The sequence below is a fragment of the Notamacropus eugenii genome, chromosome 1 (genome assembly GCF_028372415.1).
Source record: "Notamacropus eugenii isolate mMacEug1 chromosome 1, mMacEug1.pri_v2, whole genome shotgun sequence".
Lineage (NCBI taxonomy): Eukaryota > Metazoa > Chordata > Mammalia > Diprotodontia > Macropodidae > Notamacropus > Notamacropus eugenii.
Genome location: NC_092872.1, coordinates 168,848,809 through 168,875,634, shown reverse-complemented (window position 1 = coordinate 168,875,634; position 26,826 = coordinate 168,848,809). Strand labels below are relative to the sequence as shown.

General features: G+C 43.9%; 2 protein-coding genes across 3 annotated transcripts in view; one reads left to right on the top strand and one right to left on the bottom strand.

Moving 5' to 3' along the window:
* On the top strand, window positions 1–26,826 carry POLG (DNA polymerase gamma, catalytic subunit). 2 transcript variants are annotated; one of them, XM_072618094.1, is made up of 24 exons: window positions 1–139; window positions 1,498–1,544; window positions 1,614–2,209; window positions 2,982–3,177; window positions 3,903–4,070; window positions 4,270–4,416; window positions 4,708–4,787; window positions 5,370–5,552; window positions 5,682–5,830; window positions 6,069–6,195; window positions 6,791–7,012; window positions 8,384–8,501; window positions 9,339–9,398; window positions 9,798–9,905; window positions 10,521–10,681; window positions 11,957–12,010; window positions 12,291–12,408; window positions 12,784–12,919; window positions 13,030–13,276; window positions 14,902–15,024; window positions 16,067–16,235; window positions 16,506–16,714; window positions 25,895–26,055; window positions 26,320–26,826. In XM_072618094.1, exons 3-24 carry the CDS (start codon window positions 1,614–1,616, stop codon window positions 26,382–26,384), a joined length of 3,597 nt encoding a protein of 1,198 aa, XP_072474195.1. In that variant the 5' UTR covers window positions 1–139; window positions 1,498–1,544; the 3' UTR covers window positions 26,385–26,826. The 2 variants fall into 2 exon arrangements, with proteins under 2 accessions (XP_072474195.1, XP_072474206.1); XM_072618105.1 differs by lacking the exon at window positions 1–139 and adding an exon at window positions 1,312–1,329.
* The window catches only part of FANCI (FA complementation group I), a 57,315-nt gene continuing 57,018 nt past the window's right edge, over window positions 26,530–26,826 (bottom strand). Inside the window, exon 39 of the mRNA XM_072618081.1 lies at window positions 26,530–26,784. Within this exon, the coding sequence (XP_072474182.1) occupies window positions 26,719–26,784 (66 nt within the window). The 3' untranslated portion in view covers window positions 26,530–26,718. The remainder of the gene's footprint in view (window positions 26,785–26,826) is intronic.

Sequence of the window (26,826 nt, the reverse complement as noted above, 5' to 3'; positions counted from 1 at the left end):
GGGCGGCCGGGCCCCAGGCGGCGGCGGCGCGGGCCGGGCAGGCGGCTGAAGGTGCAGCTACTTTAGCCCGAGGCTGTGCAGGCCGCTCGCGTGGAGAAGTTCCCGAGGTCAAACCGGAGGAGGAGGAGGAGCAGAAGAGGTGAGAATCCGGCGTTCCTGCCGTCCTCCCGAGGGGAGGGGGGTGAGGGGTGGGGCCGGAGCTTGGGGGTCCCCGCGCCCCCGGCGGAGGGCAGGGGGTGGTCGTGACCACCCTGGGAGGCTCGGCCCTCCCCCGCTGTGCCCCCTTGCCTGGGACGCCAGGACCGGCTGCGTGCCAGCCCAGCGGGGCGGGCGGGGAGCGCCCGGGGGGGGGAAGGCCTCTGCACACGGACGGACGGATGGAGGGAGGGACGGACGGACGGATGGGTGCATGCATGGCCCCCCCGGGGGACCCCATCGAGGCCTCTTCGCCTTCTCTGCCCCTGCCGCCAAGTCCAGAACCATTTATTAACGTGCCAAACCAAACCCGATTGAAAAAATCCTAGCCCCCTGTCTCAAGGAGCTCACCGTCTAGGGGGGAGACGGCCCCCCAGCAGCCGTGCACGAACGAGGCGTAGACGGGAAGGAAGGGCCGAGATTAGGGGTCGGGAAGCCTCTCGCAGAAGGGGCGGCTTTCATGGAGACTGGAAGGAGAGCGGGCAGAGGGAGGGCAGCGTGGCAGGCCCGGGGCGGCTGTGGAGGCTCAGCCCCGGGGGGTGTCTGTGGAGGCCCGGGACCGGGGGGCGTCTGTGGAGGCCCGGGACCGGGGGGCGTCCGGCGGGAGGCCCGGGACCGGGGGGCGTCTGTGGAGGCCCGGGAGGCCCGGGACCGGGGGGCGTCTGTGGAGGCCCGGGACCGGGGGGCGTCCGGCGGGAGGCCCGGGACCGGGGGGCGTCTGTGGAGGCCCGGGACCGGGGGGCGTCTGTGGAGGCCCGGGAGGCCCGGGACCGGGGGGCGTCTGTGGAGGCCCGGGAGGCCCGGGACCGGGGGGCGTCTGTGGAGGCCCGGGACCGGGGGGCGTCCGGCGGGAGGCCCGGGACCGGGGGGCGTCTGTGGAGGCCCGGGACCGGGGGGCGTCCGGCGGGAGGCCCGGGACCGGGGGGCGTCCGGGGGGAGGCCGGCCAGGAGTCCAAGGAGAGTGAGGGGCCGGGCCGGCCGCCATCCGTCCGTGGCCCTCGTGTGTCACCCGGGAGCGGGCCGTGATCCGTCCCTTCAGGTCTCCACAGCTGTCTCAGCCCCACTTCTTCTTCTATCTCCATTTCACGAACGGCTTGACAGCGTCCGAGATCCCCACCAAGGCAGAGCCGGCAGGTGGGGGAGCAGGGCTTTGGACCCGTCCTCAAGAGCTCTTTCTGCCGAAAGTGGAGAGAAGTAGCCTGGGGAGCGTAGGACGTGGCTTGGGTGGGGGGCAGAAATAAGTCGACCCTCTTAGGGGTCCCCACCGCTGTCACCCTCTACAATTCCATCTCTGTTTTACAGACGAGGAAGCAGGATTAGAGTTAAAGAGCAACCCAAGGACACAGCTGGTAAGTGGGGGAGCTGGGACTTGAACCCAGGGCTTTAGACTCCTAGTCCAGAGCTCTTTTCCACTACAGATGAGTCGCCTGGCGTGGAGAGCAGTAGCAGCCCGTGGGGTCCGGCCTTGGTGTTGTCGACGTTGGGCTTCTGGCTCCTCCGTGGGTCAGCGGTCCTGTGAAGAGGAGGTGTCTCGGGTGGGAGCTCCGGAGGAGAGCCAGAGGAGGCAGAATGCGCTGCATATTCAGATGCTGTCCAGAGGGCTCCATGAGCAGATCTTTGGGCAAGCAGAAGTCCGGCCTTCCAAGGAAGCCATCCGGCAGAGTGTGGAACATCTGCAGAAGCATGGACTGTGGGGCCAGGAGACTTCTGCTCTTCCTGATGTAGAGCTGCAGCTGCCTCGTCTTTATGGAGAAGACTTGGACCAGCACTTCCGCATCCTAGCCCAGAAGCAGAGCCTACCCTACCTGGAGGCTGCTCATGAGCTGCTTCAGGCTGAATTGCCTCCTCTACCCAAGAAGTGGGCCTGGAAGGAAGGCTGGACCAGATATGAGTCTGATGGGAAGGGACAGCAGGTGGAGTTCCCTGAGGATCGTGCCCTGGTATTTGATGTGGAGGTCTGCATGGCAGAGGGCAATTGCCCCACCTTGGCTGTGGCTGTATCACCTAATTCTTGGTAAGTTAAAACCATGCATTTATGGGAATGCCCACTCCATGGTACAGTTTTCACTAGGAACAAATGAGATAACCGTTCATGGCTTTCTTTTACAACTCAACACTGTTTCTTTCTTGCATCTTCCTTTCCTTTTCTTTTAGTCTCTTTTTCCTTGCCAAGTGCTTTATTCCAATTTTTCATTTCCAACTTGTTCTTTTTAGTTTAGCTGGTAGTACCCAGAGCATAGGATATTGTTGAGTCCTGACCCCACTTCAGATCCCTGACTGGTGTATTCAATTCAGTAGGCATATATGAAGCACCATGTGTGTATATATACAGCCCTGTGCTAAGTACTGAGACATAGCTTCTGTTATCATGGATTAGATTCTTTCTTGTGATCTGCAAGTTGTTCCAGTAAACTTAGCATGACTATGGATACTGGTATATCAAGGATATTTTAACTTACCTTGTCATTTTCTTGCCTGCCTGTTGGCTTGTATCTGACCTTTTTGTAAAATAGTCCTACAATATTTTTTTCCTCAGTCTCTCTGGTCTCTTCAGTGTGGTATTTTTTGATCTGTCCCTACTCAAGCACACAAATTTCCACCTTACACTCAATCATTATTGGTAACAATGATATTAGTAGAGGATTGGATGTTGACTCCCAAACCCTAAGCCAAAGAACTTGGACTACCCCTTTATCCAATCCCAGTGTCAGGAGTCACATGCACATCTGTCTGTGGTTTTTGTATTCCTCTTTGTGACACCAGCCCCATTTTTGCACTGCCCCTAGGTATTCATGGTGTAGCCGAAGGCTTTTAGAGGAGCGCTATTCTTGGGCCAGACAGCTGTGTCTATCTGATCTCATTCCTCTGGAGACTCCTACCAGTGTTAGTGGTACAGCCAAGCAGGATTGGTTGGAGCGCTTGATTGTAGGGCACAACGTTTGCTTTGATCGGGCCTACATCAAGGAACAGTACTTGATCCAGGTGGGGACTCTGCAGCTGTCATTTTCCTTGTGCCTGGGGTCCTTGACTTCCCATTTTCCCTCTACTCAGGATTCTGTTTTGATGTGTTTTCTAGCCTTATGTGGGTGAAGAAGTTGTTACTTCTGTTTGCCCAAGGTTCTGATGCTTGTATAGTCAGGGATCTGATAAGTTAAACCATTCTGGAGCTGGGGAAGGTAAAGAATTACATGGCACTTATGTGACTTTCTTTGTAAAACTCAGTTGGAGGTCTCTATCCTTGATCCCCACAAGTTGTGCCAAGGAGTTATTGCTGTCCCCTTCAGTGATCAAGGAGCTTGTGGTCTGGTTGGAGGAGATAAGACATTAAATGTTAAATGGCATTTAACACAAGTAACAGGTCAAGGTAACAATAAGAGAGATGTTAGGCCATTTGTGATTCATTGCCAGATGAGCGGTACAGACAATACTGTGAGAATTCAGAGGAGGTAGAGATGCCCTCTGGTTGGGGTAGTTGGAGAAGACTTTATAAAGGAGGTGTAATTTGAACTGAGTCTACAATGAGTAGTACTTGGATAATCAGATAAGGATAGGTGGGACATTGCAGGATATATGTAGCTTGGCATGAACAAAATATGAAAGTAGCCATGTGTACTGAGTATTCAGGTGACAGTGAGTAGACCAGTTGGAATGAAGGTAAGCATTTGCATTGGAGTATTTTTGTTACCCAGCAGTCATGTGTTTTCCAGGGCTCTCGGATGCGCTTCTTGGACACCTTGAGTATACATATGGCCATCTCTGGCTTGAGTAGCTTCCAGCGAAGCCTTTGGATGGCAGCCAAGCAGGGGAAGCACAAAGGCCATCAGCAGCTCCAGAAGAATATCAAGAAAACCCAAAGTAAAGTCAAGGGCCCATTGGTGAGTGAGGAAGCTATAGGTGCCTGCCTCTTCATTCCTAACATCAGTAGTCAGAGATGGAGTTCTTCCGGATCTCTGATTTCATCTTACTTAGGGTTCCCAGTCTGTTTTGTCTCCTGTAGAGCTGGCTAGGGAAGGATACAGGGTAGGATAGGTTAGAGGAAAGGAGCAGAGCTAATCACTTATTCTCTCCTCCTAGATCTGTGCCTGGGATTGGTTGGATATCAGCAGCATCAACAACCTAGCAGATGTGCACAGTCTGTATGTTGGGGGACCACCTCTGGAGAAGGAAGCCAGGGAACTGTTTGTCAAGGGGACCATGAAGGACATCAGGGAAAACTTCCAGGTATATTAGGCAGGCAGTGCATTGACTAATGCTAGAGAAGACACAAGCCTTTCTAAGCTAGAGAAAAAGTGAAGATTATGTGTGGCTTTTGGGCTTTTTTGTAAGTGGCTACCAGGATTCTGGTTTTTTTTTCTTGCTAGTGTAGTTGATTCCTCAGGAGTATAAGACTGGTTTATATTGAACTGAAGTTTTTTCTGCAGGTAGCAGAATCTGCTTTTACCTTGAGTGAGAGGAGAGGAGTCATGATTTTGCAAGGTACCACTTCGTACCCCTTGTGATTCTCTCTTACAGGATCTGATGCAGTATTGTGCTTTGGACGTGCAGGCCACCTATGAGGTTTTTCAGGAACAGTTGCCACTCTTCATGGAGAGGTGAGAGGACCCAGAGGGCAGAAGAAACCTAGAGGTACTTCAAGGGTTCCTTCATCAGGAGCTTCTTGGCTATCAGGCTCCTTGTTCTTGGTGGGAGTGGCCTAGTAGACCTGCTCTGTTTTCTAGGGACAGACCATTAAGAGATTTGGTTATTCTACTAGTGTCTCCAGTCCCTGATTGTTTCCACAGAAGCCTTGTGGGCAAAGCATAGGAAGGGAATATGGAAGAGGAAACCATTTTTTTATATTTGTTGCTCTTAGAGGGGCAGGGGTGGGTTGATTGGGTCTTGATTCCACTTGTGAAGTGGAGGGTGATAATGTTAACACCTCCTATGTATATAATTCTAGCCTGTGAGGTGAGTAGTGCAAGTATCATTATCTCCATTTTATAGACAGTGAAACAGGCTCAGATGTTAAGTGATTGGTGCAGGGTCATAGTAAGTCTTAGTCTAAGTCTGAAAGTCTTGTAAGTGTTAAAGCCAACGCTTGCATGTAAGTCTTTTAATGCCTAGTTTTGAGCTCTTTCTACCACATGCCCCATCTCTTCTATGAGGCTTATGTTGACCTGTCTTCATCCCTGAAGGTGCCCTCACCCTGTAACACTGGCTGGTATGCTTGAGATGGGAGTTTCTTATCTTCCTGTCAACCAGAACTGGGATCGCTACCTGGTGGAGGCTCAGACTACTTATGAGGAATTGCAGAAGGAGATGAAGAAGTCTCTAATGGACCTTGCCAACGATGCCTGTCAACTGCTGTCTGGGGAAAGGTAGTCCTGGGAGCAAGGGCCTTGGGGTGGCTGCTGGCAGATTCTTGGAGGCCCACAGTAGGTGAGAGGTGAACCTAGATACTGAGATCTGTTAGCCGAGTGTGGATGGTGAGTAGTTTTGTTCCTCAGGTACAAAGATAACCCCTGGCTTTGGGACTTGGAGTGGGACCTACAGGAGTTTAAGCTGAAGAAGAAAAAGATTGGGAAGAAGGATCAGAATACATCCTGCAGGTCTTTAATGGAGGCTGAAAAATCCTCAGAGACGGAAGGGCAAGAAGGTAGGCCTGGGACAGGGGTGTGAGGAGGTGTGGGAAGTAGGGTTTAAGGGTGGACAGAGCCGAGCTGTTGTGATATGCATGTCATAGGGAAACTCATAGGATGGTTTTGAAATCCATATTGGCAAAATACTCATAGGACCAAATAGCAGCTACTTTGTTGGGTGGAATGTGGAAATGCAGGATAGGTCCCTTTTTGGGGAGTTCACTTGTGTTTTGAGTTGCTCATCTCCTGGGGCAGATCCTGGCCCTCCTAGTGAAGAGGAAGAGCTACAGAGTGATTCTGCCATCAGAACTCGAATGGAGGAGTTGAAAGAGACAGTATCATTGTTACCCAAGAGGACTCAGCACTTGCCAGGACATCCAGGGTGAGCTTCTGGGCCAAGAGGAGGAGAGACAGTTTGGGTACCACCCCTTTCATAGGCTCAGCCTTGCCTCACTCCTATCTCTTTCTCTGTTTCCCAGCAGAAGGTAGATTTGGCAGAGAAATCATGTTTCAGAGGTCAGGCTGTTAAATCTAGTTGTACAGTTTTTAGATCTCATCTTTGCCATTTCCCCAAAGGAGCTCTTCAGTTTCCTAGAGTTGGTTTAAAGAAGTTCAGGATTGAGGTAGGATTAACGTGAACTCCCAGCCTCAACATGTGTATGTGCATAGGTGTTTGCCCTGATTTTGGGGCAAAGTTAAAAGTTTCTTGCATTCTTAAGAAACTTGCATTCTTATTAGGGAGATAATCTTAACGCAGTTGAAATAATTTAAGAACAGTTAAGAGCTGACTCTAAGTTCAATAGAAATGAAGAGAAGGGAGTGATCAATTTAGGCTTAAGTAGTTTGAGAAAAGCTCTAAAGAGAAGAGCTAGACCTTGAAGGATTTGCAGGACTTGGATACTTGGGATCAGGAGGAAGAAAGAATGTCTGTAGTTGGAAAATATTCATCTCCTATAATCTTTACGTTTGTACTGCAGGTGGTATCGGAAACTCTGTCCTCGGCTGAATGACCCTTCCTGGGTGCCAGGCCCCAGCCTTATCAGCCTGCAGATGCGAGTGACCCCCAAGCTCATGATGTTAACATGGGATGGCTTCCCTGTACACTACTCAGAGCGGCATGGCTGGGGTTACTTAGTGCCTGGACGGCGAGATAACCTGTTAGTAGGTTCCTCAAAGACAGATGTTGACTGTCCCTACAGGTAAGAGCCTAAGCTGGATGCCTTTCAGAGATCTCATGTGATGAGCAAACAACTTGGGGAAGTTAGGCTCCAGTTTCAGTGGATAGGGAGAAGGGCACCAGATATCTGTAGTATGATAAGGAGGTATTTGTCAGGGCTTCTCTGCCAAAAGTCATCACAGTTGGCACCATAGTCCACAGGGTCATACTCCCACAGCCAGCAATGCTCCTCTGTGTATCTTCTGATTCTCTTTCTCTCATCCTGGGGATCAGATTAAAATTTGTACTCCTTAACTACTTTTTCAAAGAGTCTCTATCCTTTTTCCTTCTTCCTTTCTCACTTTGTAGACATAGGGCCTTTAGGGCAACTAGGATTATCAAAGGTGCTTGAAGGGGTTTTCAGAGATTATGTTTGTAGTCCAATAAAATCAGAGATTTATATATTTATAGTTTCAGAATCCTCATACCTTCCCAGCATTCCACTGAAACATAATAGGCAGTTAGTGGAGGTTTGTTTAAAGTGTGTTAGATTCGGGGCAAGAATCAGGCCTAGATCTTCCTGAATCAGTGTCTGAGAGGTAGACAGTGAAAAAACCATAACTTTAGGGCTACAATTACAGAGAACGAGACAATCCCTAACAACTCTCAAATTCTGTCTTAGAGGGTGACAGTGAAAATCCAAAGTTTCTGGGGGTAGGTGGGTCCCTGCTCTAGTATAAGGCCCAATATTTCTTAATTTTGCTTCTCCTCTGCCAGTTTGTCCCCCAAATAGTAATTTGGACTATAGCGATGAATAAGTAATATTTTGATCTGATTCGCCACATCGTTAGCTGCATTTAAAGTTGAGAAGAGCTTTTAGGGAACTACATGTTCCCTGGGCAGCACTTGGGCTGGAAAAAAAATCAAATGACATATAACCCCATTGATAAGTGAAAAAATCATCTCTCCACTCACCATCCATTTTACCATAACCCTACAGATGCCTTCTCCTTCATGGATACTGGACATGAGCAATGCCATGGCTTGCAGCTCTCAGAAGAAATTTCATTTCTGCACTTTGTCACTTTCCTCTGGTGAAACGGTGTCTAAATACTCAGGATGAAAAGAGAGATCAGAAAAAGAAAATGAAGGCTCAGTGTCATTAATACATACGAATGCGACCATATCAAATAAGAGATTGTCAGAGAGGCTGCAGTCATATTGTGGCTGAACTAAATTAAAATGTAATTGGGAATTATATAACAAAGTAAATTAAGATATAGTAGAACATAAATAATGTTCATATGTGGTTTTCTCAGTCAGTATGCAGCGGTCAGATATCCTTACGTAGGACCTGGTGGCCCTCCTTCTATATGATTTTGACATCATTTTCCTTCTCAACCTGCCTTTACAGAGCCATTGAAGCCCTCTATCAGAAATACTGCAGGGACAGGGGGAAGGAGCAACCTGTGCCGATGGCCCAGCCATTGCCAGAAGAATTCATGCTTACTGACAACACAATGTGGCAAACAGTAAGGGCAGCCTTAGCCCCAGGAAGTAATAGGAATATCCAAGCCTCCCCATTAGCAACAGGGGAGAATTGTTGACTAGCTGTGGTTTCTGAGTTCTGTCCCTGGCCCTAATCCAAATCTCAATTCCCTGGGAAAACTGGATGGGACATATAGGCCTTTCTCTTTTCTTCCTGTCAGAGATGGGGAGGGTGTGGCATCTTCCTGAATCTAGGTGACAAGAGGGTAAGGATAAGTCTGTAACCTCAGACTGATACCCCAAGTCCTAGTGGTGGTGTTCTTGTTGTCCTCTTAAGTCTGTCTTTTCAGGTGTTCCTCCCTGACTCTTAGTTGTTGTATTGAGGTAGTTGAGATAGCTGATGATTATGAAGTATTAAAAGAGGGACGTATAAATGGAAACATTGTTCTTTGTTTTTCTTAGGACACGGATGTCTCCGTGATTCCTTTAGAGGGGAAGAGGCTCTGTGTAGACATCCAGTACATGATTTGGGGATAAAGGGGTACTCTGGCCAGACAAGGAGTCAGAGAAAGGACAATTTAATTGTCATTTCTTTGTTGGTCTTAGTCTTTTTTCAGAGAAGGGCATTATGGTAAAGTAAAAAGAACTTGAGTCTTGGAGTCAAAAGAACTGGGTTCAGAGTCTTACTCTTGACATGATCTTTGGCCAAGTCATCTAAAACCTTCTGGACCTCAGTGCCCTTATGTGTGAAATGGAGATAACAGTGTCCGTACTACAAGGTTGTTGTGAGGAAAGTGCTTTGCAAACTTGTAAGTGCTCTATAAATGATGTCATTTAACATTGTAATTGTTGTTGTTTACTCCTCTCCTTGTCTCATTCAGGTGGAGGAGTTGAGCCACGTGGAACCTGATGCTGATTTTGAAAATGGTAGGATGACACAGGTAACTGGCTGAGGTCTTGGAGGGCTCCTACTTTGAGATGTGAGACTTAAGAGCGGGCCAACTGGTCCTGTTTTCTGGTTTGCTTTTTCTCAGTGAATTTCTGTAGGCAACATTGGAGTTTAGGAGATGGGAAGAGAGTTCTTTCTTGAAACAGCTGCTTCTTAAGATTATGATCTTGACCACAGGTGTCACTACAGGCCCAACTAGAACAGCATTGAGACTTGACAGGGAGACAGGACCGGATAGCTACCTCCATTCCTCAGTGCCTAGGACCTGGGGACTTGTATATCTTATGGCTGGTTTTACAGGATAAGGTCACTTAGCTTATTCCCCACTACCACTCCAATTGCTATATATTCATAGGGGAGGATTAAGATGACATATATGTCCTACCTATAGGAGGAGACTAATGGTTTACAGTTTAGTCAGCCAACCTATCACCATGGCATTGGACCTTACGATGATGTGAACATTCCTGGTTGCTGGTTTTTCAAGCTGCCACACAAGGTAAGTGTGTACCTGTTACATAGTAAGAACATAATAATATGATTCTTCTTGTCTGTCCTCTTAGAATGCTAGTAATAGATCATATTTTCCCCCCATGTCCCTTTCTTCAAGAAATAAGATTTAGCACTGAAAGAAAACAAGTTGGGGGGGGGGGGGTTGTCTAATGTCTGAATTTAGGGCTGGCCCTGCCATTAAGATAGCAAGCCTACTTGTGTGGTATGACCTTGGAAAGTTAGTTAATGCCTCAGAACATCACTTTTCTTATCTTCAGAACAAAGAAGTTGAACTGGAAGATCTCTCAGATTGAGTGTCACTCTGTCACTCCTTGTGTTAGGGAGACAGAGTTGAGGGAAGAAGTCAAGGCAAGAACTTTAAGGAGGGACCTGACGGAGGCAATTGTAGGAGTTTTGGCTACTACATAGGAAATTAGCTCTTGGGCTACCTCTTCCTTCCCGCCAGTGTTTTGGGCTTGTCTTTGGCTCCTTTTGGCCCTTCAGTTCCAATAGTCTGGCTTAACTGGCCCAGATCAGTAGGGAAGGAGTTTTCTTGGTATTCAATGTGTGTTTCTGACCCATGAATCTTTTCTACCATGGATCTTTTCCTCCACCACCAAAGGATGGCAATAATTGTAATGTGGGAAGTCCCTTTGCCAAGGATTTCCTACCAAAGATGGAGGACGGTACACTGCAGGCTGGTCCAGGGGGTGCCAGTGGCCCGAGGGCTCTCGAAATCAACAAGATGGTCTCCTTCTGGAGGAATGCTCACAAGCGCATCAGGTAGCCTAGAGCAAACACTGGGGAAGGGCCCCTTATGTGGATGGAAATAGCCTTTTTATGGGATTGAATGGGTAGAGTAGAAACTACATGGAGAGGAAAGTGGTTTGGATTTCTTTTCACCGAAGAGGAATTGAATTGAGTCACGAGCTAGTGGCAGTTTATAACAGTTCCTAGGATAGGCCTAAGGTGGCTCTTGTATTTTCTTGACTAACACAGATCCTTCTCTGAAGGAGGACCTGAACGTTCAGAACCAACTAAACCCAGAATGATCTAAGACTGGGCCAGACCTCACTAGGAAAACTATTTGTGCCTCATTTTCCTTAGCTGCTAAATGGGGATAATAATATTTTCAATAGCCTCCTTGTACCTGAGTCTCAAATGAGACATTATGCAAACTACTTTGCAAACCTTAAAGCTTTATATAAATGCAAATTATTTTAAAAAAATATCTTCCTTATTCCCTATTTAAAGCCCTTAGGGAAGAATGTATAGCCTCAAAAGGGTGTTCTCCTCCCAGAGCAAAGTTTTAGCTAATCTCCTAGAAAGGTCTTTAAATTGTGATAAAGACATTGTCCACTTGCCCTTCTTAATTGTCAGAGCCTGAGTTAATGACCATTGGCCTAAGACTTAGACCTGTGTTTTTATCCCAACTCTACCGTTAATGAGACTTTGGGGGAGTCACTTAACCCATGTGAACCTGACTGATCTCATTTTTACAAATGATGGGGTTGCATCAGATGATCTCCAGGGGTTGAATCAGATGATCTGCAGGATTCTAGATCTAAAAATATTGTCTCATTCTGTTGTTTGGTTTTTCTAGCTGAACCCTGAGGGTGTAGATCTTGGCATCATCTGTAGTCCTGGGTCATCCTAGTCTTCTATGGAAAATTCTGAGATGACTTGCATAATAAGGTCATTAGGAGATCTTTGTTATGTGTCACACACAAAAGACACTTGCTTGTCTTTGAATGGTGTGTTAATGGAAAATCCCCAGGAATGATCAGTTTCATGGCCAATATAGAGTCTGATTTCTACTCCCTAAAAGGTACTATCTTGGTAATTCTAGACTGAACAGGATCCAAAGCCCAGTCATTAAACTTGAACCAGTATTCTGATGGGGACAAATAAAGGACCAGGATCAGCACTCCAAATTGAGCTAAATTTGTGAGAATTTAGAGTTGGGAAGGATTCAGACTAGACTTCCAACAAAGGCAGATTGTCACTTGCTTCCTTTTGGGTTTTGGATGACCCTGTGCTTCATCTACTTCTCTACAGTTCCCAGATGGTTGTGTGGCTGCAGAAAGGAGAGCTGCCACGTACAGTGATTAGGTAGGAGCTAAGTTGTTACCTGGGGGAAAACAAGGGAAATGTGGGGAGTCCCCACTCTATAAGGCAGTTGGGCTCCTTTATAGAGTACGGACAATATGCCCCTTTCAGACTTATTACCTGCCATAATAATGATGTTCTGTGATGCATGTGTTGGGGAGGGGGGTCTAGGGTGTCTACTTGCAGTGTCATCGGATGAACTACAATGCAGTTTTTCATGGCCATGCTACAGCCTTTCCATGTCAAGGTATCTCTCAACACTGATTCCAAGTTTTCCTTCCAGGCACTCAGACTATGATGAAGAGGGCTGCTATGGGGCCATTCTGCCACAGGTGGTGACAGCAGGCACCATCACTCGAAGAGCAGTAGAGCCCACCTGGCTCACAGCCAGCAATGCCAGGGTATGTCAGTCTTTCAGGACTCCCATTTTCCTGTCTTGAGGATCAAGGGGAGATTTTTGACCGTGAAGGGCAGTTTTTAACCTGTTCATCTTCTTCCTTGTTTTCCTCCCCCCTCTCAAATCCTGTCTCTAGATCTTAAGAGCCCAAAGCACACCTCCTTTATTGCTGAGACTATCAGAGGTGCCTGAGACCTAAGCAAGGATTTTAGGACCCACCACCCGCTCCCCCATTCCTTGGCGATCCTATAATTTCCCACTCAACTTGAGAGCTAGTGGGTTGAGGTGGTTTAACCAGGGTGGGGAGAGGGTTTGTTGGCTCCTCCTCCCTCTCCTCTGCCACAAGTATCTGATGTATAGGACTATGTGTGTTACGTAGGTAGACCGGGTAGGAAGCGAGCTGAAAGCCATGGTCCAGGCGCCACCTGGCTATGTTCTAGTTGGGGCTGATGTCGACTCCCAGGAACTGTGGATTGCTGCTGTCCTTGGAGATGCTCACTTTGCTGGGATTCATGGTGAGAGAAGGATTTGGGATAGGGCATCCGTAAGTGATATGGGGCAAGTGTAGGTTGATGAAGACATCTGCTACCTTGGTGAGAACTTCCAGTCCTTTTTTTTTCTCCAGGCTGTACTGCCTTTGGTTGGATGAACCTGCAGGGAAAGAAGAGCAGTGGGACTGACCTGCACAGTAAGACAGCATCCACAGCGGGCATTAGTCGAGAGCATGCCAAGGTCTTCAACTATGGCCGTATTTATGGGGCTGGTCAGCCCTTTGCTGAGCGTCTGCTGATGCAGTTCAACCACCGCCTCACACCACAGCAAGCCAAAGAGAAGGCTCAGCAGATGTATGCTGTTACCAAGGGTCTCCGCCGGTAACGCCTTGTTTTGACCTCTATCATTTTTTCACCCATTCCCCCACCTTATCTCCTGAAGGCTTGGGATTGGTAGAGTGCTGCATTCATTCTCTCCCTGGTCCAGTACCTAATAACTTTATCTTATCATCCTGGATCCCTCCTTTTTCAGGCCCACAGAAGGCCTTCCAGCTTGGATTAGACACGTGGGGCTGGCATGCCTTTCAAAGGTTGACATTTTCTGTTACTTTGTGTCTTTAGTTTTTCAGATTCTACCTTCTAAGGGTTATTTATCTCTTAAAAAAATGCTGAGCCTGAAATTTAGTTATTTTGTTACCAGGTGATAGTGACGTGTGTAGATACAGCCACATGGTCTAAACAGTAAGACTCAAATAAAAGTATATTTTTTCTTATTATCTGGATGGTGACTTTTTGCTCTGGTCCTCCTAATTTGACCATAAACTTTATTTAAAAAAATAAAAAGTTTTTGATTAAAACACCTAATCTTAAATATTAAACCATCATTATCTTTTAAAGAAGATATATTAAAGCAGCTTATAAAAACATAAATATTATATTGTAATTCAGTATTTCTCTCTGGAATCAAGCACCAGTCAGGGAGGCATATCTTCAGATTTTCAGTATTCTCTGGTTCAGGATTAAAGCTGAACTTAATTTAACTCTCTGTGGCCAAGTATCTTAATCATGGCTTATCTATTCACCTAGGCTAAATTTTTAGAGCTAGTTATAGGAAGCACCTTATTTTAAAGCTTTAACTTGTGATTTTATTTTTTAAGCAAAAGAAAATTTTCTACTTTAAGCTTTTCTCCATTTTAGGCCTCTTCATCCCTAAATCACTTAGTGTCAGATAAGTTACTAAATTAGTAGATTTGGAAGAGATGAGTTAAACTATTATACAGTTTGGTGGTTTCAGAAGTGGTCGGATGTTGTTGTTAATGGTTCAGTGTCACATGGCAGGGATTCTTCAGTGGAGTACGTGGATTTGGCCTGAAAACTGCCTGTTCATATTCTTGGACCGTTTATCAGTTTGCTAGAATGGCTTTTATTATTTGGGCAATTAGGTAATGCAGTGATAGAGCACTGGGCTTGAAGTCAGGAAGACCTGAGCTCATATCCAGCCTCCAACACTTCCTGTTAGGTGTGTGATCCTGGGCAAATCACTGAACCTCTTTTTGCCTCAGTTTCCTCATCTGTAAAACAGGGATGATAATAGTGTCTGTTTCAGAGTTGTGAAGATCAAATGAGATGATATTTGTAAAGTGTTTCACGCAGTGTCTGGCACACGCCTTCCTGTCGTCAAGCTTTTGTTCATATTGTTCCTTCTTTGTGAGATGCCCTTCTCCACCATCTGTCCCTTAAATTTCAACTTTCGTGCTACTTCCCCTAGGAAGCTTTCTCTGATCCTCTTAGTTGGTAATGACCCCTTCTACCCCAGCTTACTTTGCACTTCTATTATATGTCTATATATTATTTGTATTAGATATTGTGCATGTTTTATAACCCCTTACTACCCTGAAAGTTCTTTGATGGAAGGAAACCTATGTATTTCTTACAGCATTAACTGACCACAGAATAGGCATTCAGTAAACCCTTGTGGACTGGTTCTTGGTTTTTTTTTATGTTAGGTATCAACTTTCAAAGGATGGTGAGTGGTTGGTGAAGGAACTGGGAATTCAACTGGACAGGACAGAAAATGGTTGGGTCTCTCTTCAGGACCTGCGGAAGATCCAGAAGGAAGCTTCCATGATGTAAGAGAAATGGTTTGCTTCTCGAGAATGGCTGCCTTGGAGCTAGTGGTTTCAAGGGTTAGGGCTGGTCTTGCTTGTAGGTAATAGAGTACCATGGAGGGTTCTTGAGCAGGAAGTAGAGACAGAATGAAAGTGTCATTCTAGGAAGTTTAGTTAGGTATGTAGGATGGATTGAAAGGAAGTAGATAGGAATCTGAGTAAACTTCTGGGAGTAGGAGACTGGCGATGAGGTGTCATTTTGAAGACATCACAATGCTTCCATTAGTCCTTGGACTTAATTAAATGAACATTTATTAACATGTTGAAGGCACTGAGCTAGGTATTGTGGAGACACAAAGCTAGATGTGTTCCGACTTGTTCTCAAGCAACTCACAATCTGTTTGGGGAGCGGGGAGAGACATGTATATAAATAACTGTGATACAAGAAAGCATAACTTAAGTGCAAGAAAGAGATTCAGGCGAAGTGCTCTGAAAAATTTGAGTGAGGGGAGAACATTTGAGGAGAACATTTTCATTTGGATGGGGATCAAGGAAGTCTTTTATGGAACAAACTTCAGAGAGATAGCAGGAAGATCTCTTGATCTTTTACTGTACCTAAAATTTCCCTTGTCAGGGAGGGTGTGCCTAAGTTGGTATTGCATTGTGAACCCTGGGAAGCCAGTCATTTAATCTCACTGTGTCTCAATTTCCTCATCTGTAAGATGGAATGATATTTCACATGATTATTTTGAGGAGTAAATGAGATTATATATCTGAAAGTTATTTGTAACTAAAAAGAGCTATCTAAATGTGAGTTATGTTGGGACACCATAAAATTTGCCTTCCTTTTGATTTTGGTCTTTCCTAGGATCTTTTAATAAATAACTCTATTTTATGCCTTAGTTTTCCATTTATAAATTTACTAACAATTCCTTTGCTTTATTGCATCCCTGGAGAGTAGGAACTAGTTTTTTCTTCATCTGTGCCTGTTTCCAAGTGGTGGTGGAATCCCTGTTGTGGTTAGAAGACAAATCAGAGAACTCGTTTTCTTGTGGCCTTTTAGGTCTCGAAAAAGGAAGTGGGATTTGGTAGCTGACCGAGCCTGGGCAGGAGGGACGGAGTCAGAGATGTTCAACAAATTGGAGAGCATTGCCATGTCAGATGCCCCTAGAACCCCTGTACTCGGCTGCCAAATTTCCCGTGCTCTGGAGCCTGCAGTTGTTAAAGGGGAGGTAAGTCAACTTTAGTATACCTGGGTAAAGTCACTGTGACTCCCTCATACAGATAAATGTACTAGAGACAGATCACCCTAACCTGCAGTGGGAGAATTGCCATGTGGGCATCTCTAACTTTCTTCAGGGCTCCTTCCATGACAGCTTTAGAAATGTGTCATTCTTTTGCGGTCAGAGGAGTTCAACAGACTGTGATGTAGGATCTTGAGTCTTGGCATTCTCTGTAGTTTCCATCACCTCATTTGTTACTCATCATTCCTCTTTCTGCAGTTTGTGACCAGCCGAGTGAACTGGGTGGTACAGAGCTCAGCTGTGGATTATCTGCATCTGATGCTTGTGGCCATGAAATGGCTGTTTGAAGAATTTGACATCAGTGGCCGTTTCTGTATCAGCATTCATGATGAGGTCCGCTACCTGGTTCAAGAGAAAGATCGCTACCGTGCTGCCCTCGCCTTACAGATCACAAACCTTCTGACAAGGTAAGGTTCCAGAAGCCACGGAGTTACTGTCCACTTATTTAATAATTTACTTTAAAGCTTATTGGTACCTTCTATTTTCATATTACAGTCACTTCTCTTTTTTATGTAAATAGTATTTTATTTTTTCTAATCTTTGTAAAGATAGTTTTCAACATTCATTTTTATAAGAATTTGAGTTCCAAATTTTTCTGCTTTCCTTCCCTTATTCCCCCCCAAGATGGCAAGCAATCTGCTATAGGTTATACATGTGCAACTGTGTTAAACATATTTCCACATTAGTCATGTTGTTAAAAAAGAAACAGAACAAAAGGGAAAAAAACACGAAAAAAATCCCAAACCCAAAGAAAGTGAAAATAATATGCTTCAGTCTGCATTCGGCTTCCATCAGCTCTCTCTCTAGACATGGAGAGCATTTTCTATCCCAAGTCTTTGGGAACTGCCTTGGCTCAGTGCCTTGCTGAGGAGAGCCGAGTCTGCCCTAGGTGATGGTTCACAGTGTTGTTGTCACGTGTTCGTTGTTCCTTTGGTTCTGCTCAGTTCACTCAGCATCAGTTCATGTAAGTCCAGGTTTCTCTGAAACTTTGCCTGCTCATCATTTGTTACAGCACAGTAATATTCCATTCCATTCATATACCACAGCTTGTTCAGTCATTCCCTAGTGTCCAACTCTTTGCCATCAGCAAAGAGCTGCTATAAATATTTCTGTACATAGAGGTCCTTTTATCTTTTTTATGATCTTTTTGGGGTACAGACCTAGTAGTGGTATTGCTGGATCAGTTTTATAGCCCTTTCAGCATGCTTCCAAATGACTCTCCAGAATGGTTGGATCAATTCACAATACATTAGTATCCCAATTTTCCCACATCTTCTGCAGCATTTATCATTTTCCTTTTCTGTCATATTAGCCAGAGTTGTTTTAATTTGCATCTCTCTAATCAATAGTGATTTAGAGCATATTTTCATATGACTATAGTTTTGATTTCTTTCTCTGAAAACTGCCTATTCATATGCTTTGATCATTTCCCTTTTTGACAGGAATATTAAAAATATCTACTAAGATGACTGGAATGGGGTAAACATAGCGTACCTAGATTTTAGATAAAATGTCTCATACTTTTCTTGTGGAGAAGTTGGAGATGAGACAGTAATACCATCAACTCGATTCGGAACTGGTTAGATGGTCAAACTCAGAGTGATTGTCATGTTTTTGTGTCAGTATGGCAGGAATGCTCCAGGGCAGTACCATTGAAAGTTTTACTTGGCCCTGTGCTTTAAAATATTTTTATTTTTGGCTGATAAAGGGATAGATAATGAGCTGATCAGATTTGTAAAGCTGGAAGGGATGACTGTCAGTATCTGAAATGAACTTGGCAATCTAGAGCAGGTATCCCTAACATGAGGTCTGTGAACTTATTTTAAAAAATATTTTGAAAACTGTATTTCATTGTAATTAGTTCCTTTGTCATCCTGTGTATTGTAATCCCTTATTTCCTATGTATTTTATGCATTTGAAAACTTTCTGAGATGGACCTCACAGTCTTCACCAGAATGTCAAAGGGGTCCATGACATGAAAAGAGTTAAAGACCCTTTGGCCTAGAATATTGGGCTTAATCAGACAAGACAGAATTCAGCGGGGATAATTTTAAAGCCTTGTACTTGAGACATGGATAGACAGCAGTTATTCTGAAAATAATCTGAGGGTTTTAGAGATCTGTTAGCTCAGTGTGACTCAGAAATCCAATGTGTCAACCAAAAAAACCAGTGCAGTCTTAAATTAGGAAGATCATGGCTTCTAGCTCTCTGGGTATGATGGTCCTACTGTCCCTAGTCAGACCTCATGGGGAGTTTTGTATTCATTTCTGGGCACTACAGTTCATAAGGACATTGATAAGCTGGAGAGTTTCCAGAGAAGAGCAAATAGGATGTCAAAGGGTCTTGAGTCCATGTCATAAGAGAATTGGTTGAGGGAGCTGGAAATATTTAGCCTGGAGAAGGGAAGACCCAAAGGGGATATGACAAGTGTCTTTAAATATTTGAGGGACTATTACACAGAGGAGGGATTAAATTGATTCTGCTTGGCCCCGGAGAGCAGAACCAGGAAAAATGGGTGGGAGTTGTAAGGAGGCTTTATGTCAGGAAAAACTGCTTAACAGAACTGTCTAGAAGTGGCAGAGGCTGCCTGGAGAGAGGTAGTGAGTTCTGGCTCTGTGGGAGCCTTTAAGCAGAGACTGGATGACCAGTTGTTGGGTATGTTATAGTTATGTGAGATATATATATATATATATAAGACATACATTGTTTGAATGCAAAATGTACGCCTGCCAAAAAGACTGTTTTATGGAGAACTTGCATGGGGCAGGCAATCACATGGAGGCCAGAAGAAGCGATACAAAGACACACTCAAGCTCTCTCTCAAGAACTTTGGATTTGATTGTACAACATGGGAGACACTGGAACAGGACCGCTCAGTATGGTGTGCCCACATCAGAGAAGGTGCTGTGCTCTGTGAGCAAAGCAGAATTGAGACAGCACAAAGGAAACTTAGGATGCACAGACTTGGAGTATCCGCCCCAAATGTTCATATGGACTATCTGTGTCCAATCTGTGATAGAGCATTCTGAGCTCATATCAGTCTGATCAGCCACAGTCAGACACATTGAAACTTGATTTTATCATGTCATTTTGGTCCTCTTCGAGAATGAAGGACAACTGACCAACCGACTGACCAGTGTTGTAGGGGGCTTGCTTTGGTGGGTGTGGACCAGATGGCCATTTTGAGGCCCCCTCCAACTCTCAGATTCTGAGATTGTGTAATTATCTAGCACTTGGTTGAGACTCTTTGGTTAGTTTCATAATGGCCCTAACTGGACTGTTTTGTATTAAATTAGAAATGTTAAGCTCCTGAGTTCTATTTCCCACAGAAATCCAATTTCTTAAGCATTTATTAAGTGCCTGTCTTGTGAAAGACACTACCTTGGGCCCTAGGAATGCTGAGAGGTCTGGTAATACTCTTGTTCTCAAGGAGCCTACAGTCTAGTGAGGGAAAGGGCAAGCATACAAGTAACTAATATAAGAGGAAGTGGGATAATTGTAGAGGAGAGATCCAGGTGAAGTGTTTTGAGAAATTTGAAGGGGTAAAAAAATATTAATTTTTTAAAAGAAAGAAATTTGAGATAGGAGAAGGTACTTTTCCTCTCCCAAAATGGGAGCCAGGACAAGCTTCAAAGTGGCATCTTAGTTCAATCTTGAGGAAGAGGAAGGACATTAGGGATGAAGATAGGGGAGGGGAATCCATTTCAATGGGACATGGAAGTGGGAGAAGGCAGGATGATCATGAGTGGAGAACAGTGCAGTTTGTCTAACATAAAATAGGTAAAGGGCAGTAGTAGTAAGAGATGGGGCCAGATTGTAAGGATCCTTGAATGCTAGGACCTCACAAAACGTTTTTGAGTAGAGGATTAAAATGATCATAGTAGTGTATTAGGAAGATTTCTAGGGCAGCTGTGTGGAAGATGGATTAGAGAGAGGGAAGCCTAGAGCAGAGGCTCTTAACCTTTTTAGCGTCATGGACCCTCTTTGGTTAGTGTCTGGTAAAGCCTGTGAACTCCTCAGAATTATGCTCGTAAATGCACAAAATAAAATACGTAGGATTGCAAAAATGAATTGTGTTGAACTAGTTTTTAGAATGTTAAATTCACAGACCCCAGGTTAATAACCTTTTGATTAGAGTTGGGAGGCCAATTCTTTAAGTTTTATAGGAGTCCAAAGTTAGAAAGGAATAGGGGCCAGATTAATGTGGTTGCAGTGGAAGGGACAGAAAAGAAATAGTGGAGGAGAAACTAGAAGAGTTGCTAACTAATTGAATGTGGTGTTGTGTTTGTCCTTTGTTCTCGAAGAGGACCATGACATCCACTGATGACGTGACTTGCGGTTGACTTTGATTTGAGGGAAGGAGGTCTGTGCAAGGTCACCAACCTCACCTTCTTCCCCTGAGCCATCTGGATCCAGTGACCTGATATTCATCAGGATAACTGGATGCACTGGGAGACCCTGGCCCTTTCAGGATAAGGTCTTACAGCATTTTCACTTTGAGTGAGATACATCCATTCAATGAATAGGCTTCTTTAAGTAGTTGCTCAAGGGATGGCCCCTTTAATAGAAAAAAAAAAAATCAAACCGAAAGGAGAAGACCCTTGGGGTTCCTGGGTAAAAGAGAAACAATTACTATTTAGTATTTAAATCGACTTTGTGCTAGGTGGGTGGGGACTTGTTGCCCAGTCTATGAGCTCCAGAGTGAATTGGTTTTGAGGCTTGATCTTTGGGCAAGAAATGTAGCCAGTAAACCCAGAGGAAAAAAGGCAGTTTTTTTGGGTAAAAAATAGTTTGTAAAAAAAAAAGGTAAAATAAGTAGTAATTGAATGTGGGGCAAGGCAGAAGGACTAATAGCGGATGACTGGGAGAACAGTGTCATTACCAGAAATAGAAAAGTGTGGGTGGGGCTAAGATTATCCCCTCCTCCCTTTCTGTCATTTGTCTTCCTTTCTGTCGCACTCAGGCTGGAAGTGAAGCAGCCGTTCCAAGGCCCAACCACACAGCTGATTGGCATAGAAGTCCTGGGCTGGTCCCCTCCCTTAGGCAGAGTTCCCCCACTCCCCCACTCTTCTAGGGGCTCATCACATGATGCTGCATTTGGTGCTGATGCTCCTAGTGCACTTAATGTTAGCCCTTCTGTAGCTCAGAACTCTTGAACTCAGAGGATCCACCAGCCTCAGCCTCCATAGTAGCAGGAACTACAGGAGTAGAATTCAAGATGAGTTTAGGGTACCAGAGGGACTTGGAAATGGAACCATCTAGTAAGATTGAGAAATAATGGGTCTAGAGCCCTGGGAGACAAGGGAGGATCACAGTAAAGATTTGGAATCATCTGTGTAGATAATGGAAGCCATGAAAGTGGATGAGATCACTTCTGTGAGATATTTTATTATATAGAAGAAAACTTAGGCTAGAACCTTGGAGTCCAGCCACGTTAAGAGGTCCTGCGGAGGATGAGGAGACAGGGATAACTAGAGAGGTAGGAGAACCATGAATGTCCAGTTTTGTGGAAGCTGGGGGGGGAGAAGGATCTTAGGGAGAGTGGTCTCCAGTGTTTTATGTTGCAAAGATTAGAGAACGTTGTTGGGGATTTAGTGGTAAGAAGGTCATTACCTTGACTCTGGAGAGGAATGTTTCATTAAAGTGGTACAGACTGAAGCTAGATAGGAAAGACCTGAGCATGTTTATAAGATGATTGAAAGGAGCAAGAAAAGAATTTGGAAATGCACGAGGAGGTGATACGTGGAGGAAGGACATGTAAGAGATGGGAAGGACGGATCAAGCATAGAGGTAGAAGGACACCTTTTCCTCTGTGACTAGAGAAACTTTAAAGAAGTGGAGGAGGTGACTTGTCAGATGGCTTCAATTCTAGTAAAACTGGAGTTGAAGTTATTAAGAGGACAAGGTTGAAATTGGAGGCTCAAGGAGAAAATATTAGGAACAGCTCATCTGTGCCCATTTGTGGTAGACTTAGCATGACTTTATCTTTCATAGATTTTTCAGTTCAACTGAGCATTTTTTAGCAAGATGTACTCAGTACTGAAGAAAGGACCAATTTTCCCATCTTTGCTTGATGCCTCTTTGAAAAGTTCCTCACTTTAGTCAAAACAGGCTAAAATTTGTTAGAATGGGACAAGTGTAGAGGTTTTGAAAAGGAAATTACACTACTAATGCCAGTACTCAATGCCAGTGCTTGGCACAAACAGGTGTAGAATAAATGCTTGTTGACTAGTAGAATACAGATAGATGTTGCCACATTTGGCAACAATTGACAGTTTTATGGATCACTAAGATCAGTCTGAATAACTAGATTTCTTAGTAGGGGACTTAAAAGTTAACAGAAACACAGATAATTTAGACAAATACAACTGAGATGTTAGGATTGAGGAGATAACAAATGATTAATCTTTCATAGGGGACTTAATTGCAGGATAAAAATTCTTGAAGTGAACAGACCAAATTAGACACAAGCAGGTAAGCGATAGGGATATTTAAACAGTCGAATGTGATTTATTTTATATCCAACCCTGTCATTGCTCTATTTCTGCTGCTCCAAACCCTCTTCATTTTACCCATCATAACTTCAATTCTCTGAGGGACCTGAGCTCTTATCAAAGTGGGTGTTCCCTCCAAGTGTAGATTTTTCAGGTAATATGTTTTGTTTTGTTTTTTATATTGCTTCTCCTGTGTAATTCTCTGTAGACAGTATGACCTTCTTGAGCATCTGCACTTCTCCATTTCCTCTTAATTTTTGAGACATAATATTCCATGACTTGTAGCCAAAGAGCATAATTTGAAGATTATCAGTGTTTTAAAAATGATAGGTCTTTGCTTTTGTGAGGTTAGGATCATCATGTAGCACAGTTTCCCAAAGTTGGATCCACTTGCCTTCCCATACTCCATTATGAGCCCGTTTGTTATGCATCTACATCATCTGTCAAAAGGTGTATGTGCTGTCATACTGATGGCTCTATGGGCTGTCTAAACTGTTTATCATGATCAGCTTGAACAATAGGTGTTCATTATTCACTGTTTTTCCCTACATTTTCCAGGTCTGATCATGAAACTATCATGAAACTTTGCCCCATCTCTGTGCCTTTGCCTAGGCAGTTTCCCACTCATAGAATGCTTTCCTTGCTCACATCCACCTCTTAGAACCCTTAATTCACTAAAGCCATCTGCTATATGAGCCTTCCTAAATTCCTCCAGTGTCAGTGTTCTCCATACACACCCCTGAAATTATTTTGTATTTCTTTGATTCCCTGGAGTCTAGCATAGTGCCTAGCATAGTGCATTGTTGACTTGGTTAGAATAAAATTCTTGATTGATTATAGATCTCCTTTACTGGGGAGATCATTATTATCCCTGGCCAACTGACCAAGGCCCTCTTTTCTCCCTTCATTTTCTTTGATCTCATCAGTTTGATTGGGTTTCAGCTGGGTTAGAGGCAGAGGCATTTAGGGTTGGTTAGGGTTATATATCTAGCTCTCATCTGCCCCTTGAGCTCCAGTCCCTCATCCAGTCTCCAGCAGTTTGCAGGACATCTCTCCTTGATTAATCAATCTTTCAAACTCCAAAATCCTTCATGTTTGAAAGAGAATCCATTAAAACCCACCTCTCTTCCTAACTTCCTTATTTCTGTTAAGGGTACTGCCTTCTTACTAGCCATCCATGTTTGCCACCTCCATGTATTCTTGAACTTCCTGCCCTTTCCTACCCTCCCTGTCATGATATTCACTCCTTTGCCCAGTCATGTCATTTATGCCCTAACTTCTCTCTCCTTGTTTTTTCCAACCACATATCCACCAGCCTAGTTCATATCCTCATCATCTCTTACCTAAGTTATTGCAAGTTTCCTAACTAGTCTCCCAGCATCAAGTGGCTCCTTATCAACTTTAAACTTGTGTCTGTAACTTCCAGTGTGCTATTGTTCCAGTCAGCATTCTTGTGACCTCCCAGACCATAACACCCATTCTTGGCCACCGTATTCCTATATGTTGTTTCCCCTCCTTTTAGAAAGTGAGCTTCTGAAGACACTTGTGGTGCCATTTCTTATTTATATCCCTAGAATGTCATGTTTTTTCATTTATTCATTCAAGTATATCTAATACACCGCCTTCATTTTGTAGATGAAGATGCTGGTTGAGTACTTGTGACTTTGAATTTAGGTCCTCTTGACTCTAAAGCCAGGACTTTTCCACTATATGAGACTTATTTTATCAAAAAGTATAGGTTGATTGTATTTAGAAGTTTTAATCAATCAGCTTATCATAGACTCGCACCTTTTTCAATATCGGCACATAAGTTTCAATTATCTTCATGTTTGTTCCTTTTTCTTTGCAAATGCTTATGTGTCCCATGAAGTATTCCTTGTTGCCTTCAGATAACATGGTGGAACCTTCTCTGCCAGTTGTTTCATTTGCCTATATCCTTTGTCATCCTGTTTACCTTCACATTTTATCTTCTGGTTTTACTTATAGCAGGAGTTCTTAACCTATTTGTGTGTCATGGACACAATAATGTTTCTAAATGCATAAAAATAAACAGAATTACAAAAGAAACCAATTATATTAAAAGAGGTATTTTTCCCAACCAAATTTATGAACCTCTTGATTATAATGAAGTCAAGATTGATATGATTCAGTTCTGTTAATAGCCTTTCATTTACTTGGTCACTGAACAATGAACATTGAAGGACTAACCCTAAATTTTTATCAATTAAAAACTGTTATTCTTGTACTGTTCTGTACTCCCTCACCCCCAGCTTCTTTTGTGCCACTCCACTAGTCTGCAGAAAGAAGGCTGTGAGGCATTTTGTGTTTTTTTTTTTGGCTATGGCAACCTGTGTAACAAAGAATTTATCATGAAGTGGTCAGCCTACTGGTGATGATCTTTCGTTGAGCCTTTCAAGCATGGTCGAACCTTCTAGACAGAGGGTGGGCTCTCTAACACAGCCTGGGAGAACTCAGGGTCACCTGCATTCCACGAGGGGCCACTGGGGGCAGCACCAACATTTAAACAGTTTCATTTATCTTGCCAACTAAATCCTAGTTGAAGGAATCTTAGAAAAAAGCCTGCATCATAATAGTAGTTGAATTTGCACATGATTTATAAGCAAGAACACCATTCTAAACAAAATTAGTTTAGTTAAATAATGGTACATACTCTGGGACTTTGCTGATCTCAGCTTATGACTGTGTTTTTTTTTAATTGTTCTTCCAAGTGAGTTTTTGATAGTGATGTCATGATTGATTGTATTTCTACCAAGGTTAAAATAGAAGGATGACATTTATTAATAAACAAGAATCAATATTGGCCACTTAGGTACTTGCTATTCACCCTTTTGTAAAAGCAAAATTTGGTCATTTAAGGCTCCTGTAAGTATTCATGGGGAATGGGTTTCAACCTAACAACTAATTGGGGTTTAGGGAAACCCATTGCCCTTCGGATGGTTGGTATTAGGATTCTGTGGAAAACTATAAATTTAACCTAATGTCTTGAGAACAAAATAGGTGTGACTGTAACTGTCAGTCTTTGACTCTGAGGGACTGTCCACTTAGCAAAATAATTTATTTGGTCTATTTCAGGTGCATGTTTGCCTATAAACTAGGTCTTAATGACCTGCCCCAGTCTGTGGCATTTTTCAGTGCAGTTGATATTGACCAGTGCTTAAGGAAGGAAGTGACAATGGATTGTAAAACACCTTCCAACCCAACTGGACTAGAAAGGAGATATGGGATCCCCCAAGGTGAGTATATAGTATTCTCCCATTTATACCCATAGAATGAAGATACTGGAATTACAGTTGAATTGAGTTTTTTCATTAAAAAAGAATTTTAAAAAATTAAATATGGTTCACTATGCCAAAGGGAACCAGGAACCATGCCCAGTTGGATAGAATGATCCTATTTCTGGGAATTAACATTCTCAACCACTACCCTATCTTCCTTTAGAGTTTATCATTCCAGAGTCACATGACAAGTCCCTCTAACTAATTTCAATTGTCTTTCAGGTGAAGCACTGGATATTTATCAAATAATTAAACTCACCAAAGGCACCTTGGAGAAAAGAAGCTAAGCCTGTAACATACCATGGTCAAAGGCATCCCATTTGCTCCCATGGAGCATTGACTGATGTAGGCTCCTATTCCACAGCTTTTTTAGTTTACTCTTTTCTGGGACAAGAGTTGCCTAGGGAAAGTCATTTTAACCAAAAAAAGGGACATTATTACAGAGTTTATGTGCTGCTGTTGGATAATGTATTCCATTGACATGCCAAGAAGAGTGGAGTTCATTTCAAGTGGGTTCAAAACTAAGGTGCTGTGGCCACAGTATGAAGGCCAAAAAGAAACTAAGGCTTTACAGGTCCTGAAGTAGTCAGGAGTCATGCTGTATATAGCAACTCAGGGATTTCATTTTTTTTTCCTTTTCTTCTTGGGTGGTTCTTGACTATCTTTTCTCTGCTCAGATGCAGCAGTCTGGAAGGAAAGAGAAATATTCAATAAAAGTACTTTATAAAA

Excerpts from the sequence above, each read along its gene's own strand:
- POLG (XM_072618094.1), top strand. The coding sequence starts at position 1,614 with ATGAGTCGCCTGGCGTGGAGAGCAGTAGCAGCCCGTGGGGTCCGGCCT. Across the intron at positions 5,831-6,068 it reads AGAGACGGAAGGGCAAGAAG|ATCCTGGCCCTCCTAGTGAA; the intron begins GTAGGCCTGGGA and ends CTCCTGGGGCAG. Across the intron at positions 15,025-16,066 it reads CAGAAGGAAGCTTCCATGAT|GTCTCGAAAAAGGAAGTGGG; the intron begins GTAAGAGAAATG and ends GTGGCCTTTTAG.